This window comes from Leishmania martiniquensis, chromosome 29, assembly GCF_017916325.1.
Source record: "Leishmania martiniquensis isolate LSCM1 chromosome 29, whole genome shotgun sequence".
NCBI lineage: Eukaryota > Euglenozoa > Kinetoplastea > Trypanosomatida > Trypanosomatidae > Leishmania > Leishmania martiniquensis.
In genome coordinates, this window is record NC_090164.1 from 1,094,904 (window position 1) to 1,109,953 (window position 15,050).

Genomic DNA, 15,050 nt, shown 5'->3' on the forward strand with positions numbered 1-15,050 from the left:
CGTTCGTATAGGTGTGCATTCGCAGGTGTGATGCTCTATTGCTGCCTCAACGAGGGGATGGGCGACTGGCGCGCAGCGCAGCGAGCGAACACAAATAATATGCACGAAAGGTGTGGGGAGGGGTGGCTTAGTGAAGGAGAGGCCTGTCGACGACATTGTAGACTTCGCTACGGAGGACACCTCTCTCTTTTTTCGCGGCTCAGTTCTCGCAGTCACAGACTCGAGCCGACGCGCATGCTCATACCAAGAGTGGGTGCCGGAAGCGCCGTGGCTCGCGTGGCGTGCGGCTCAGTCCCTGAGGATCCCACCCGCCTCTTTGCTCAGCAACAGCGGACATCGACAGACTCCTTGACGGCCTGTCTTCCCCTGTACGATACCGCTGTTTCTCTCTATTCCTACCCAGCGCCGCCCACATCATTTTTATTTTTCTTCCTCCGCTTTTCTCGCTGATCATTTTTTTCCTCACCGCGTCGACCCAGCGCGCGCAGACACATACACACGCACACACAGGCGCATACATCATTCTTGACAAAGCAACACAGTTGGCTGCAGCAGGCATTTCCTCCCTTCCCTTCCTCTTTGCTCCTCTCGGATACTTCGAAAAGGACCTCTGCCTCGCCGCGTGGGACAGAGGGGGTCGTCCGCGCCACAAAATGGCGATGGAGCGCGCGGCGGAGGCAGCGCTCATCGATAAAGCGTTTCCAAACTTCAACTTCTCCGCCGATGCCACGGCGTCTGCGGCACTGCGGAAGGCTACAGATGCGTTTTCGATGGATAACGCAGATGATGTAGTGAAGCTTGTCCACCAGCTGCTGGAGAAGCTTCTGCAGACAGAGCCGTCGGCGGCTGCGGCGTGGATTCAAGTTTACGTGTTTGGTTCTAGCGGTCTCGGTGCCGCAATCACGGGCAGCGACATCGATTTGTATGGTGAGCCATTTCCTTCTTTCTCTTTAGTTTCGTCTTTCACGTAGTGACGCGCCTCCCCCCTCCCCCCTCTCTCCCCAACTCGCTCAGTCCTCTCTTTCCTTTCTTTCCTCTCTCTCTGCAGCCCTCGCTTGCTTCACGTTTCGGCAACTGTCGTGGAACGCGGATAGGTGTCAGCGCAGCAGGAGAGGCGTGCCAGAGAAGGCAAGAGAGGGACAGAGTGGGCGTGGAATGCTTTGGCGACTGTGCCGCCTTCATGCTTAGACTACCCGTCTCCATCATTTCACTCTGTCGTTCGTCCCTCTCCTCCCTCTTCCCTCTCTCGGCTTCTCCCCATGCTCGGGGACACACAGCGTGCCTGATGGTGGCGATTGCGTGAGCTATCTCGTTTCTTCGAATCATGTGCCCGCGTCTCACCACTATGGATGACTCCCTTGCACGCCCACATGGCACACGACGATGACATCCTCCGACTGCCCTCCGCTGCACGCGTCTACAATGCCCTGACACTGCTGCTGTGGCCCGTGCGAGCGTTGTGCCGTCGCTCTCGGGTCTTCTCTCCCCTTTCGTTCTCCTTCCTTCCCACACCCCACAAATCCTTTCACTCGAGGCGCAAACGAGGGCGGCTCGCTGTATTCTGCGTACGTCAATGTACCCGTCTTCATGGCGTATGGTAAGCGATAATATGCGACGAGGATGCACACATGCGGGCACACACCGCCCCGTTGTTGCTCGTTGCTCTCTCTCTGTCTCTCTTTCTCCCCTCTCTCTTCACTCACTGTGCACCTGTCGTTGCTGAATCGCACTGCAAAGAATCGCGTTATGCTCTGCTTCTGTGAACACCTCCTTGTTCTTCCAAAAGTTTCCGAGCTTGGCAGAGGGGCGCTTGCAAGACGTCGTCGTTGTCACGTCAGCCCGCGTCCCCTTGATCAAGTTTTCGTACGATGGCGTTCATGTTGATCTCTTGTTTGCCTCGGTGGATATGCAGACCGCGCCCGGCACGAATGAGCTGCTGCGCGACGACTTTCTTTTCCGGGTGTCGCTGCCCTGTCGAGCAACCGTGAACGGGATCCGCACGATACTCGAGATTCGTCGCCGTCTTCCCCTTCCACTGAACGCCTACGCATGCGTGCTGCGCGCTGTCAAGTACTGGGCGGCTCAGCGTCAGGTCTACGGGAACCTCTACACGTTCCCCAACGGCGTCTGCCTTGCCATCATGGTGGCCCGCGCCTGCCAGCTGTGCCCCGTCGCGGACAGCAGTGTCATTTTGCGCTTCTTCTTCTCTCTATACGTGTGGTGGTTCCTGCGTGACACGCGCATTGATCCTGTCTCTATTGTGCCCATGGATGAGAACGCGGCCGTGGCACGCGTTCCGGGGATGCCACCGCCGTGGGATGCCGTCTGGGACGCGACCGACCTGTTGCCGGTGCTGAACCCTGCGCGGCCCACGGTGAACGCCGCCCATGCGGTGGGCCGCAGCGGGCTGCAGCTCTTTTTTAAGGAGCTTCTCCGCGCTGAGCAGCTGTGTACCTCAGCCCCGTTGTCCTACGCGACCCTCTGGGAGCCGTACAACATACTCGATGAGCACCGCTTCTTTGTTGGTGTGCACATCTCGAGCGAGCACCGGTCACCTGCAGCGTGCGAGGACAATCTGAATGCATGGAAGGGGTACGTGGAGAGCAAATTGCGTATGCTTGTGTACGCGCTGGAGTGCGTGGCAGAGGTGCGACCATTTCCGCATCCGGTCACCGATGAGCCACCCCGGCAGGTGACTCGGAGTGGGGTGACGCTGCACCGTCGGTCTCGGGGATTTTTTTTGGGGGTGTGTAACGGCAACAAAGGTGTGGCACGCAGCGATGTGGAAGCCGCGTTCAGCGAGTTTGAGTTTGCAGTGGCGGAGGGTACAATGGGGACTAATCCGTTTGAGTGGGACAGAACAGTCATGCTGGGGCCACGACTGTCCTTTTTCTCCATCTACGACCCGTTGACACCAGACTCGCCATGCCAGGCGCTATACAGCGCCTGTGCCGAGATGATGAGGCCTGCGGTGTGAAGCGACGACGGTGGCGCGTGTGCACGAAGGGCCCTTCTTTTTGGGTGCCGCGAACGCCTCCTGCGCTACGCAGAGGAACCTCAGCGGTAGCGGAGGCTCGACGTTAGGCAAACACTCCCGGTGGCCGCACCGCGCTTGCTCGCTTGCTGTTCCAGGTTCCCTTCCCCTCTCCTGATCTGCACCACTTCGGGTGGTGACACACTCACATGCCCCTGCCCACGCCTGGGAGAGGCGGAGCGCTAAGAGCAAAGAAAGACGGCAAAACACAAGGCCTCCGGAGGGAAAGGAGAAACAGAAAGGGCCGGCGCGACTCGGACACGTGGCAGCCGCTGCCTCTGCCTGCTGTGAACTGTGTGTGGCGCTGAGGAGTGGCATAGCGTGTGCCACCTGGCGGGGACCCTCGACAACGTGAAAGAGAGGAAAGGCCGCGCCTGCGCACTTCGCGCTATTGAAGTTCTCACAACCTCACTGTGTGGGGACGCTTGCATCCCTGACGTGCGCACTCTCCTGCTACTCTCTCTGTCTCACTTGTATCCGCTCCCGCGCCGTCACACGGGCGCTGCCTTTCGCGCGCGCAGGTCTGCTGAAGCCGCTGCCGGACGAGCGAAGCAAGAAGAAAAAAGAGCGCCCTCGCGGCATATGAGTTTCTTTGCGAACCCCCTCGCAGAGGAGGAGGAGGTGGTAGTGCCCCCCGACTACCCTCTGGAGCAGTACGATGAGCTCAAGCGCGAGGATGACTTCAACGAGCTCCTGGTGCGATCCACGAAGCTCGAAGCCCGGCAAAGCGGCGGCGAGGATGGCGTACCGGCCGACCCCGAGCTTGAGGCATGCCTGTGCCAAACGCGGAAGCTGCGCGCCTCACTGGAGAGCTCATGGCAACGCATGAGTGAGTTGCACAGAGACATGGCCCGTAAGGGGAACTCCTCGTATACCGTTGGGACACCTGGTTTGTCTGCCTCAGCCTCCTCCTCTATCGCGGCTCTCGAGAGCGCCGTTGCTCAGATGCAACATCATGTCACTCAGCGCGAACGACTGGGCCTACAGTTGCGCGCTCTGGTCGAGCGAGAGGCTGCTCGGATTTCTTCCACGGCGCCCCGCGCAGTCGCAACGGCGAACGCGCCTGTGGCGTGTGACCACGACTCTTCGAGCATCACGCGGGGGCCGGAGGCGATTTCTTCGCTTCCATCGCCGGATGTGATCGCCGGGCGTGCAGCGGGAGCTGCACGTGCTTTAGAGGCGCTCCTCCCTTCCATGTCGATGGAGGAAGCTGCTTTGGCAAGTGCTGCAGTGCAGCAACTCGCGTATGGACTGCAGTCCTGGAGCACCTTGGCGCGCCGCTACGACGCTCTTCGCGTCACCGTAGAAGCCAATTCACAAGAGCAGGCCGAAGCTCACCGGGCTGCGGAGGCGTTTGCTCGATGGGTCGCAGAAAAACAGCTTGCTTGTGGTGAGGCGGCTGCATCTCCGGCGCCATCTGCAGTCACCGTTGCGCCCTTCGACGTTGCCACGGCAGAGCTCCTCAACAAGGAGCTGACCGAGGAGAACGGGCGACTGGAGGCGGCGCTTGCGCGCCTTTTTTCCCTTCAGCAGCTCAACAAGGCGCCGCCTGACGTCTTTGCTGGAAGTGCTGTGGTGCAGTACGTTGCCCTCACGGCCTACGCGCGAGATCTGGAGGAGGAGGTGGATCGTCTAGGCCGTGCCGTGCTGTATCTCCGTGGGGTTCTGACCGGGCCACTTGCACGCGAGCCGCGAGGTGCACTTGATGCCAGCCTCGCTGACGCTGTACCAACGCCGCCGAGTACCTGTCACGAGGACGGGGAGAGGCTAGCGAGACGACTCAGCCGCATCCACGCGCTGGAGCAAGAGTTGCGGTCGCAGCAGGCATCATGTAGCGACACAGATACGGCGAGCGACGCTGTTGATACCATTGTGTCCTTCGGCTTGGGCCAGCTGCTTGAGGTGCACAACGCCTGCGTACATGCAATGGCGCTGCTCAGCACGTACTTTGAGAAGCAGTCGGGGCACGCTGCATTTCTCAGCCATGCGGTGCGCGGAGGCGGCGCGGTGGAGAATGCCACGGTGGAGCGCGTGCTGGATGTGCAGCTTCCTGACGCGGAGGTGGTGCGGCAATATTGTGTTGACATGCACGTCATGAGCGCCGATCTCGCCGCCACGCTGAAGGTTATAGTAGACAAGGCCAGCATCGCAGCGACGGCCGATCTCGCGCGATGGCACGCTGTGCGGAGCCTGTTGACGGAGCTTCTCCAGCCTAACCTGGCCACGGTGCCGGACGTGTACGCCGAGTTCTCAGCGATGCTCGCAGCCTACGCGGATGCAAAGACGCCGTCCGCCGCGGCTGCCTCTTCCGCCTCCGCGGCGACGACTCAGGTGCACGCCGATCTTGATTGGGCGACAGCGGTGCTCGCCGAGGAGGCCACCTCGTTTGCTGTTGAGAAGGAAGCGCAGCGGGAGCTGATAAAGGCGTTCTGGGCAGCGCAGCAAACAGAGGCCGCCAAGAAGATGGCATGGCTCGAAAAGCAGCCGAACGCCCCGCTGCTGAAACAGCTCTGCGACGTTGAGCGGGAAACCGATCAGCTGCGGCAGCAAGTCGCTTCCGTGCAGGAGGCTTCCGAGAACGCATCTGCGCTGCTAGACACCCTGGCAGAGTTGCAGAGACGCAACGCCGAAGAGGAGCGACTCAACGCGACCCTACGTGCAGAGCTCACGGAGCTTGAAACTGCAAGACGCGAGCTGAAGGAGCAGCGCGATGCGTTGTTATCTTCCATCTCGCAAGGCTGACGCGGAGGGCCTCCATCAGTGCACTAGCCGTGAGATGTGTCGCGCAGCTCGTTTGCGTGGGGCGAATGAACGGCATGCGCCACTGATGCCCCTCAGAGCACAATCTATGCCTTATACTCGTAACGTTTTTTTTTTGCACCGTGGATGGTGACGTAGGGAATGGGGATGCGCTGACAGCAGCTCCGTACTCACGCGTTTCGGCAGGGGATCACGTGTTTAGTGCAACGCCCATAGCACATCTTCGCCTTCCGCGAGGGAACCATCCACGACTACGGCTGTGGCGTCGCCTCCTCTCCTCCGCCTCGGGAACGTCCCAGACACTCACAGAGGGTGGAGAAGCGTTTCTTTGCCTCCTCCCATCTCTCGCTGCGCCTTTCATCCTCGATCTCCACACACACACACACACACACCCTCGCCACCGCGTGGGGTATACCGACCTCCGACCCTCCTCCGGCACACGGCGGCACACGCGCGCGACCGACTGCGCATAATCACGACCGCCACCCCTCTTTCGATATCGATGCCACCCTCTGAAGAGAACACCAATGCCTTGCCAGGTGGGCCAGAGCAGCTGGATCTTCACCGATTCGCCGGCGTGCTATGTCACGCCCAACTTGCGGCTTCGCCAGTGCATCTGCCCGCTGACAACGTGCACCTCCACCGCGGTGGGCTACACCTGCTATCTCACACCCTCGGTTATGATTCTCTCAGGTCTACTCGCCGTGATCTGGATCATGGCTGCGTGCGCGTACTTGCGCGTGTCGAACTATGTTGGGGAGCTGGAGCTCGAGGCCCGTGCGGAGAAGGTGGTCTCTCTTGGCCGCAACTACTACTATCATAAATTGTTCGGCACTGGTAACCCGATGCTCCCATCTAATGTCTACGTACCGGATAAGAAGCTGCACCCGGAGTAGACGGCGCGACAGATGCGTGCGCATGTGTGTCTTTTCGTTGCTGCAGTGTTTCACTGCCCATTACCGTTTGCAGCCGTCTCGTAGCGTCTTGGCGTATATGTCTGTCTGTCTGTCTGTGTGCATCTCTCTTGAGTGTCGCTGTCCCCCACCCCCCTTCGAAAGAGCGCTTCCGGCGTTTCTCCCCACTTTCCACCGCCGCGCAGCAGTCGTGCTGGCACGGGCACCACTGTACTCGATCCCCCCCTCCCCCTCCCGCTTTCTCCTTCTCCCTCTCTCCCCCATCCACTCGGTGAAATTCCATAGTCGCCCGTACCGGTGGCGGCGCGGCGCTTGCTCCTCTCTGTACTGTAGTGCTCTCGTCTTTGTCACGGAAGGACCTCTCTCTCTCTCTTAGTGTGATTGAGCGCCTGTGGCGGCGGCGTCGATCCGCACGGAGGAGGCAAAGACGAAGGTGACGCTGGCTGAGGCTCTGAGGAAGAGCTAAGGAGGGGCAGAGGGATAGGTAGCGGCGTGCAAGGAGTGATTTACTACGCTGCGCGCGAGGGATGGAGAGGAGAGTTGGGCGGCACCAGTGTCTTTGCAGTAGGTAGTCAAGTAATGAACAGGCGTCTGAGTGAGGTATGAGGGCTTTCCCCCAAAGCAGAGTTCACTGCGGAGAAGCACCGACACGCCTCGCCACTGCTGTCTCTTCAGCTGGCTGGTGACAATAGCGGTCGCTGGCGCACCAACGCCCCCCCTCCAGATGCCGAAACAAGGGCAGGGAAATTCAACGTGGAGGCAGAGCTGTTGCTGCTGCTGCGAGTCCTGGATGAGGACAGAGAGCTCTGCATTCCGAAGCAGCAGGCCAGCGTGGGCGAGGGCCTTCCAGCGAAACCAGGGGCCGAAGAAAGAGGAGGTGCTCCGAGGCTGATAGGTTCTTGAGAGAGACTGGCACCGCTGCCGATATGCACGCGCACCCATGTGCCCGACCGCGTGCGCAGCCTCGATACGAAAGAGAGGACTCGCACCTAAGCATGCTGTCGCAGCCATTATCTCTCCTGACGTGCCTGGGGAGGGAGGGTGAAAGCGAGCGTCGGTCGCTGCGGTAGAGCGACAACCTGCACCAGGGCTATCACCGCCGACACAGCTGCCTCTTTTCCTATGAACGAACGCCTCTACGTGACTCTTCTATGATAGACATTGTCGCCCCTCCTTACTTTCCTTCCGCTCCACCTTACTGCGGTGCTCAGCACCGTGCGGATCGCACGGCTAAGGAAGCCGCGCAGCCCACCTTGTACGTTCGTCACCAAAAAAAAACAGCGCGAGGAGGTGAAACAGCTCCTCTCGGCAAGAAAAAGGCGAAGGGGCACACATCTTAGCGTGAGGATGCGCCGAACCCCTTTACCGAAACGCCTTTCCCCCTCCCCCTTGCGCTTTCTCCTCCGTCATCGGCTTCTCGGCCGCCATATCGAAACCGTTTCCTCTCAGTTTTGTTTTATAGGAAACTTGTATCAATGATTCTGCGTGCCTCATTCCTTCTCCGGGAAGGAGCCAGGCGCGCGTGCTGGCTGCCGAGAGTCGCCTCGGCACAGAAGGTCGCAGCTGTGCATATCAATACAGCTGCCCGACAGCATCCGTGGTTTCGGCAGCGTATGCGTACCCCTCCCTCCGACGATGTACACGCACACGCATAGACAAGAGCACCGCACTCGTTTACATCGACGATGCCGCGCTCGCCGCGCATGCGCCCTCTCTTTTTACCGGTCTTGCCTTCGTCAGGTGTGGGGGCTTCGGGGCCAGTAAAGCCTTGCAGGCGGTGGTGGTTGCAGGAGGATCTGACTCTTCATGACGGCATGTAAATGTGCATAAATATATATGTTCTCGGATACTCTCGGCGTTGCTGCCCTTTTTTTTCGAAAGTGAACGGGCCTCATTGCTCGTGTCGTCCTTCCTCCATGAAAGGCACTCCCGCGTCACTCAGGGCCGTGGCCTGCTGGCGTCTCTCTTCATCTGTCGTGTGTCCATTAGGCTCACGATGCCGACCGCTGGAGAGCAGCGCGCGCGTAAGGGGCGTTTGTGTCCTCACACCGTCACCTAAACAGCACGACTCCAACTGTGCACCAGTCTCCCTAATCTATGGTTCGGGAGACTGCCTTTGGCCGAAGGCTGGACCAGGCGGTTCTGCACAGGCGGAGGGAAAGACTTCTCACCAAGGCTCTGAGTGGGCACTTGGTGTCTGAACACACAAAAGCGTTGTATCGAGGGCCGTTTCTTATCTGTGAGGGGAGCCAAAGTGTCGCACCCAGCTTCCGCCATTGCGTTCAGCGTCGCGGACTCTCGCTCCTCGAGAGCAGACGTTGCTAAAGACTTACGCGTGCCAGCGTCCAAGCACATCGCTGAGCAGAACGCCAGCGACACGCGGTGTGCAACTTTAACATCATCTTCCATGCTCTGCTCTCCTTCCACTCCTTTCATGGGACGCTGCGGTGTCTGCGTTCTTCTGGCGTGTGTGTAATGCCCACCAACTGTATTGCCCCCATCACACATTTGGGGATGGGTGGGTGGCGGAAGCACATCAGGTTTTCGATCAGAGGGAAAGGGCCAACGTCCGCGCGAGTCGAGGAGAGCACGAAAGGGGCGCTTCTTTCTTTGTCATAGACGGGCAGCATCATCTTCCCGGGTAGGAGGTTGCGCGGGCACGGCGAAATCGAACTATGCCGTACCCACCCCCATCGCACACGTCGACGATCCTCGCCGCTGCGGCAGGTGCTGTAGCTGGCGCGGCAGTGCTTGCCTGGGGTATTTCATATGCACATCGATGCCAGAAGGGACATGATGACCCCGCTTCCTCGGGCGCAACGTGGACCACCCAGCAGGTCTCGGCATGGCTGCGTGACAACGGGGTCAGCAAGACCTCTGTGGCGGTGTGCTGCCGCTACAAAGTGGACGGTGACACACTGATGCGGCTGACAGCGCAAGACCTCTACATCATGGGTGTGTCGCTGCGCGACGCGCGAATCATCCTGGCGGCCATAGATGACGTGAGGGGCACCACAGCTCTTCTGCCCACTGCGTCACCGCGCTGTTTTGCGTCCCTGCAGTCAAGGCCCTCCTCGCGGGCTGCGCCGCCAGCCGTCTCGCCGTCGGTGGAGCAGTTCGAGGCTGCCTGGAGAGCATTGGTGCGAACCTGTGCGCTGCCGCCAAGCGACACTTCGCCTGCCGGGCAGCAGCAGCGGTTGGCCGTGTACACTGGTGCTCTTTTGGAGAGCTTTCAGGTACTGACTGCAATCGAACAGGAGATGGCGCTGTCGCTTGTGGCTTCCGCGGAAAAGGTGCCCGTCTTTCCCCCTGGTAGCGTGTCGCGGGAGGCGCAGCACAGGCCGGCAGAGACCGAGTTGCCCGAGGATACGTCCGGCCTTGTGCAGGCGGTGGAGTCCAAGCTGAAGCCTCTGCATGATATGCTGGACGGGTTCCTGGACTTCCTGCGGTCTCCAGACCTCGATGCAGTGGCTCCAGCCGACGTCAAGGAGCTGAGTGAGCGGGTCACGTCGCAGGTGAAGCGGATTGTGCAAGTGGCCAAGCAGCTGCCGCCCGAGCTTAGCGGCCCCCTCCTCCGTAAATGCGAGGGCGTTTTTGAGGCCCTCTCCAGCCGTCAGCGGACTCCCCCCGGCTCGCCTGGGAAGGAGGCGGATGGGAAGGCAAAGCTGATGCACGCTCTCCGCAACATGCTTTCCACCGTGGAGGGGCCGGCATTGCGCGACTTTCCCCCTGCACAGCGTCTGCAGGTTCTCTCTTCGTTGTCCGAGAGAGCGAAAGCTCTCGAGGCCGTGGCGACCGGCTCGGCGCCAGGCGAACCCAAGGACGAGGAGGCGCTCCGTACGGTTCAGTCACTGCTCCGCCTTCTTCAGGAAGCGATTCGTGTCAGCAAGCAGGAGGCCGAGGGCGGAGCACAGACGGTCACCGAGGAGGAAAGAGAGGAAGTGGACGCGCCCGCGGACGCCGATGCCGCAGGCGAGCCGCTTTCCGTAATTATCGGGACTATGCAGGCCGTTCAGGGGACTCTTCAGTCGAAGGCGTTTCAGCAGGCGCTACCGGCGGTCAAGATGCAGCTGTGCACCACTCTACGGCAACGGGTTGCAGAGCTGGACGAGAAGTTGCTCGGACTGCCGCCCGCCGTTCAGGCTATGGTGCGTGATCTTTTGCTGAACACCAAGAAGGTGCTCGACGTCGTGATGGCCACCGCTGAGGCCGTGGTGGGCAACGGCGGAAACGGCTCGCCAGCGGGTGATGAAGCGCAGAAAGAGGCGCCGGTGGCGTCGCAGGAAAGTGATGGCGACGCCGATGCCGTCCTGAAAGGGCAGAAGAACGAGGGACGAGTGCATGACGGGGGGATAGACGCTCATGTGGAGGAGCTGGAGAGGATTTTTGACTACTTGACGTCTGACGCGCTGGAGCAGGCGACGATGGAGGAGCGAAAAAGGGTTGCAGCGACGCTGCTGCAGCGAGTGGAGGTGATAAGGGCAGATGTGGAAGCGCACGATTCTGAAAGCGCGCTCATCACGGAGCTGGTCGCTCCTCTTCAGAGTTTACTCTCTGACATAGCTGGCAATCACGCCGCGTCCCGCGAGTTCCTCGAGATTACCGCGCCTCTTAGCGATGTGCGGTACCTTTTGACGAGCAAGTCGTTCCAGCAGCTTCCCCACACTGAGCAAGTGCGCGTGGCTCGAAGCTTTGTGCCGCAGTTGCTGCAGCTAACCTCCTCTTTTTCCTCCTTGTCGGACCCTGAGCGTAAGGCGGCAGAAGAGCTGATGCGCCCGATCAACGAGGAGCTGCTGCGCATGATGCATAACCGCGACCCTGCCAGGAGATCCACGCAGGAAGTTCTCGATTGTCTGCAGGCGGTCATGCGCACCGTTCAAGGCGCCGAGTTCACCACGATGCTGCCAGCGGCAAGGAGTGCCTGGGCCGCCGACACCGTGGCAGAGCTGGGCCGGCTCCGCGACGATTGTACAGCACTCGGTGCTGATGGTGAAGCGGTGTTGCCTCTAATCGAGCGCCTTCGAAGCCAACTGGCCGGGCTTCTGCCCGATCGCACGGATGTTGGAGAAGACAGTCGCCGTGACGATTCCGGTGAAGCCGAACGTGGTGGCGATGACGTCAGCGGCGAGGCACCGCAGAAGCAGAAGGGTGCGCTAGCAGACCTCTGGGACACGGTGAGCGACATGCGCGATGAGTTGCTGGCAGCCGAGAAGGCAGCGACACCGGTGTCGCCAGAGCGGCTGCAGAAAATGCTTCATGTGATGGGAGAGGCGGTAGATCTGCCGGGCATTTCAGCACGGCAGGGCGCGACGCTCCAGGAGTTCGGCAATCTGCTGCGCCGCCAAGTGGCGGACATGACCGACGAGACGAAGGACCGCAGCAGCGGCGCGGAGGTGGACGGCGTAGAGAAAGACTGCGATGAGGCCAAAGCGGCGCTGCACGCTTTCCGCCGATCCCTACAGGCGTTGATGGACGTGGTGCAAGACGGAAGCGCTGTGTCCGCGACGGAGCTGTCGGCGGTGGCAAGCAAGGCCGAGGAGCTGATCGCGAGCGCGAATGTCGCAAAGATCAACTGGCGCGAGGACTCGTGGTGCACCCGGGCGGTGGAAACCATTTTAGAGGCGTTGCAGCAGTCTCGCGGCACCGAGGGAGGCGCGCGTCGGGACAGGATGCCAAGCAAGGTGGAGGCAGTTCTCCAATCATCTGCTGCGGCGCTCATCGCTCGCCCGCCAACCAGCAAAGAGGATTTCGCACCGTATATGCGTCTGCTGCAGTTGGCCCAGTCGTCGGCAGAGCAGATGACGAACAGGGAGCTAATGCTGCTCAAGAGCCTACAGGAGGCTGTGATTGAAGCCATGAGGCGCTTCCCAGAGCCGCCACTCCAAAACGGCGCGAAGGCCGAGCAGCAGGCTGACAACGAGGCGGAAGAGGATGGTGACAACGATGAGAAAAGCGGCGTAGAGGCGGTGCTGGACGCGCTACAGCACATGTCGTACAGACTGCGCGAAGGCTCTTTCTCGGCCGAGGAGCTGGACGAGTTCGAGCATGTTCAGCAGGATCTGGAGCGCCTTCTGGCTGATGAGGGAGTCGAGGTCGAGGACGCCATGGAGGCAGTGCGGGGGCAGATTCGCATGCACCGCGACAAACTCGTGAACGGCGAGGCTGGTGGCGACGAAGAGGTCGAGGACGCTTTGAATGAAAGGGCCGGTGCGGGTATTCTCCAGCCGGAGGCCGAACCCGCTGAGAAAGATATCCTGGATCCGCTGCAGCGGGAGAGCGCGGACGCCTTCAACGAGGACGACGACGACGGCATTGGCAGCAATGGCGCCGCAGCCGCCTCTGCGGATACTAATGGCGCTCCGCAGCATCCCGCCGACGCCGACTACATGGACGGCGAGTGCAGCACCCACAGCCGCCTCAGCGCTTCCTGATGAAGTGTCCGAGAATTCTGCACCACCACCAGCATCCAAAAACGCCGGGTGCCGGCTCTCAGAGGTGAAGTATGAATGTCCTCCTCTGCGGCAGCGATAGGATGTCTCTCGTCAAGGCGTGGGTGTCGTGATCACTTACTCTCCGTTGTGCCTCCCTATCGAGCAGTGGGCGCTGGCACGCAGAAGTGAATTACAGTGATCTGTCGGCTAAGCGCACGCGGCGCACTGGTCTCGATAGAGGCGGAGGAAGGTACCACAAGGTGCCTACACTCCCACCCTTACCTTCGCCATGAAACGCACAGCTGTGTGCCGCGACTGTGTGTGGTGGCACGATAGGGGGCCGACCAATACCTGTTACGCCGGTCCTTCAGGTTCGCTTTTCTCTCGCTAATATGAGCAAAATCTTTTGTTGTGTTGCACGCCCATCGCCATCCTCGTCTCCCTTTTCGATATGCTTTCGTCCGTTATTTTGTGCTTGCTAAATCGACACTGTTCGCCGGAGCCGCGGCAGGAAGGAGCCCCGAGTAGTGGAGGGGCGCCTCCGCGACTCCACGCCCGTCCTCTTTCTTCTTCGATGCTTTAAAGGGGAATCCTATGCATATAGATCTATTAGCAAAGCAGCCCAACACTCACGCGAACCAATGAGGCGAGGGAGGGCATGCAGCGCCGGTGCTTTCGCTTTGCGTGATTAATGCCCGCATATCCTGAGCCGGCAGCATCGCGTGCTCCAGTCACACCGCACGCTGGCAGCCCGCAGGGATGCTTCGGCTGACTTCCACGTGATCCCCCCATACGCAGCTCGCTGTGCGTTGTCTCTGACTGGCATCCCCCCAAAAGTGAAGAAACGACCGTCGCTGTTGTTGTTGATTATTTTTGTCCTCTGGTGCCGTGTGAGCACCCGTCATGTGTCCTGGCACGGGGGAACACACCGGTCGCCGCCTGTTGTATCCCAAGGGGGGCCCGTGCGCCCTACTATCTCTCTCTCTCTGTTTGTGTGTGGGGAAGCCGAGCAGCCCCCCTCCCTACCTCCCCCTGTCATCTTCCCTGCCCAGTGCGGAGCCACTGCTACTGGTGGTGAGAGGGGCCCGACCCCCACGATGTGGGGGCGCAAGCGCGGCTCATCTCGGCTGGTGCCGGGGGTCAGGTGCTGAGTGGCATGAGGTCGGAGCGGCTCGCGGCCGTGAGGGCGCTTGGTTCACTTACATGATGCGCCAGGAGCTGGCGTGACGCAAGGGCGCATCGCACCCGGCGCTCGCACTGCCGACGGATGTGAGGGGATGCCGCGCGGCGGGCGGCGCGTGGAGCTGGAGGCGGAGGCCGTGCCGAAGCGACTGAGTGGACGACACCGCTGCAGCGCGTGTCCCTACGGCTGCTTGCCGGCACGGGGCGCGGTGGGCCGGGGGCGGTGCGAGGTGGAGGTTTGGTGGCCTGCAGGGTGGCGTAGAGCGGAGCCGTTGCGAAAAGAAAAAGGGGCAAAAAAGGAAGGAATGATGCTGCTGAGCGAAAAGCGTTGTGAGTGCGACAGAGGCCACAGTGCGCCGTGTGTGTGCGTATGTGCCTTGTTAACGTGTGTATGTGTGTGTGTATCGGTGCCTGTGCCGATGGGCCTCTTCCCCAAGCGCTGCGCGTGTTGAGATGGGGATGCGACATGTTTTCAGAGACGTCTCGCGGTGTAATACGAACTAAGCGCAAGAGCGTGCTGTGCCTTGCGTAGAGGGGCCGATGTCGTGAGGGCGCCTGAAATGGGGTGCTCCTCCGCACCTCTTTCGCAGGTGGGCCTCTGAATTTTTCCTGTGACGCTGCGAGTGGTGCGTCGGATGCCGGCCGCTGCGGCTGCTCTCTTTTGGTCGTGCAGCTCACTTTGCATCGCGGCGCGAAAGGCAGCACGGCGAAGTTGCTCTCTCGCTCCTC

General features: G+C 60.7%; 3 protein-coding genes across 3 annotated transcripts; all 3 read left to right on the forward strand.

Moving 5' to 3' along the window:
- Positions 1-3,616: 3,616 nt before the first annotated feature.
- Positions 3,617-5,776, forward strand: LSCM1_04549 (uncharacterized protein; the record flags this gene model as incomplete). The annotated part of the gene is made up of 1 exon (XM_067322052.1): positions 3,617-5,776. The coding sequence occupies one exon, from the start codon at positions 3,617-3,619 to the stop codon at positions 5,774-5,776; it is 2,160 nt and encodes a 719-aa protein (XP_067177147.1).
- A 545-nt stretch (positions 5,777-6,321) lies between these two features.
- On the forward strand, positions 6,322-6,690 carry LSCM1_04550 (uncharacterized protein; the record flags this gene model as incomplete). The annotated part of the gene is made up of 1 exon (XM_067322053.1): positions 6,322-6,690. One exon carries the CDS (start codon positions 6,322-6,324, stop codon positions 6,688-6,690), a length of 369 nt encoding a protein of 122 aa, XP_067177148.1.
- A 2,693-nt stretch (positions 6,691-9,383) lies between these two features.
- LSCM1_04551 (uncharacterized protein) lies at positions 9,384-13,139 on the forward strand (the record flags this gene model as incomplete). The annotated part of the gene is made up of 1 exon (XM_067322054.1): positions 9,384-13,139. One exon carries the CDS (start codon positions 9,384-9,386, stop codon positions 13,137-13,139), a length of 3,756 nt encoding a protein of 1,251 aa, XP_067177149.1.
- Between the last annotated feature and the right edge of the window lie 1,911 nt (positions 13,140-15,050).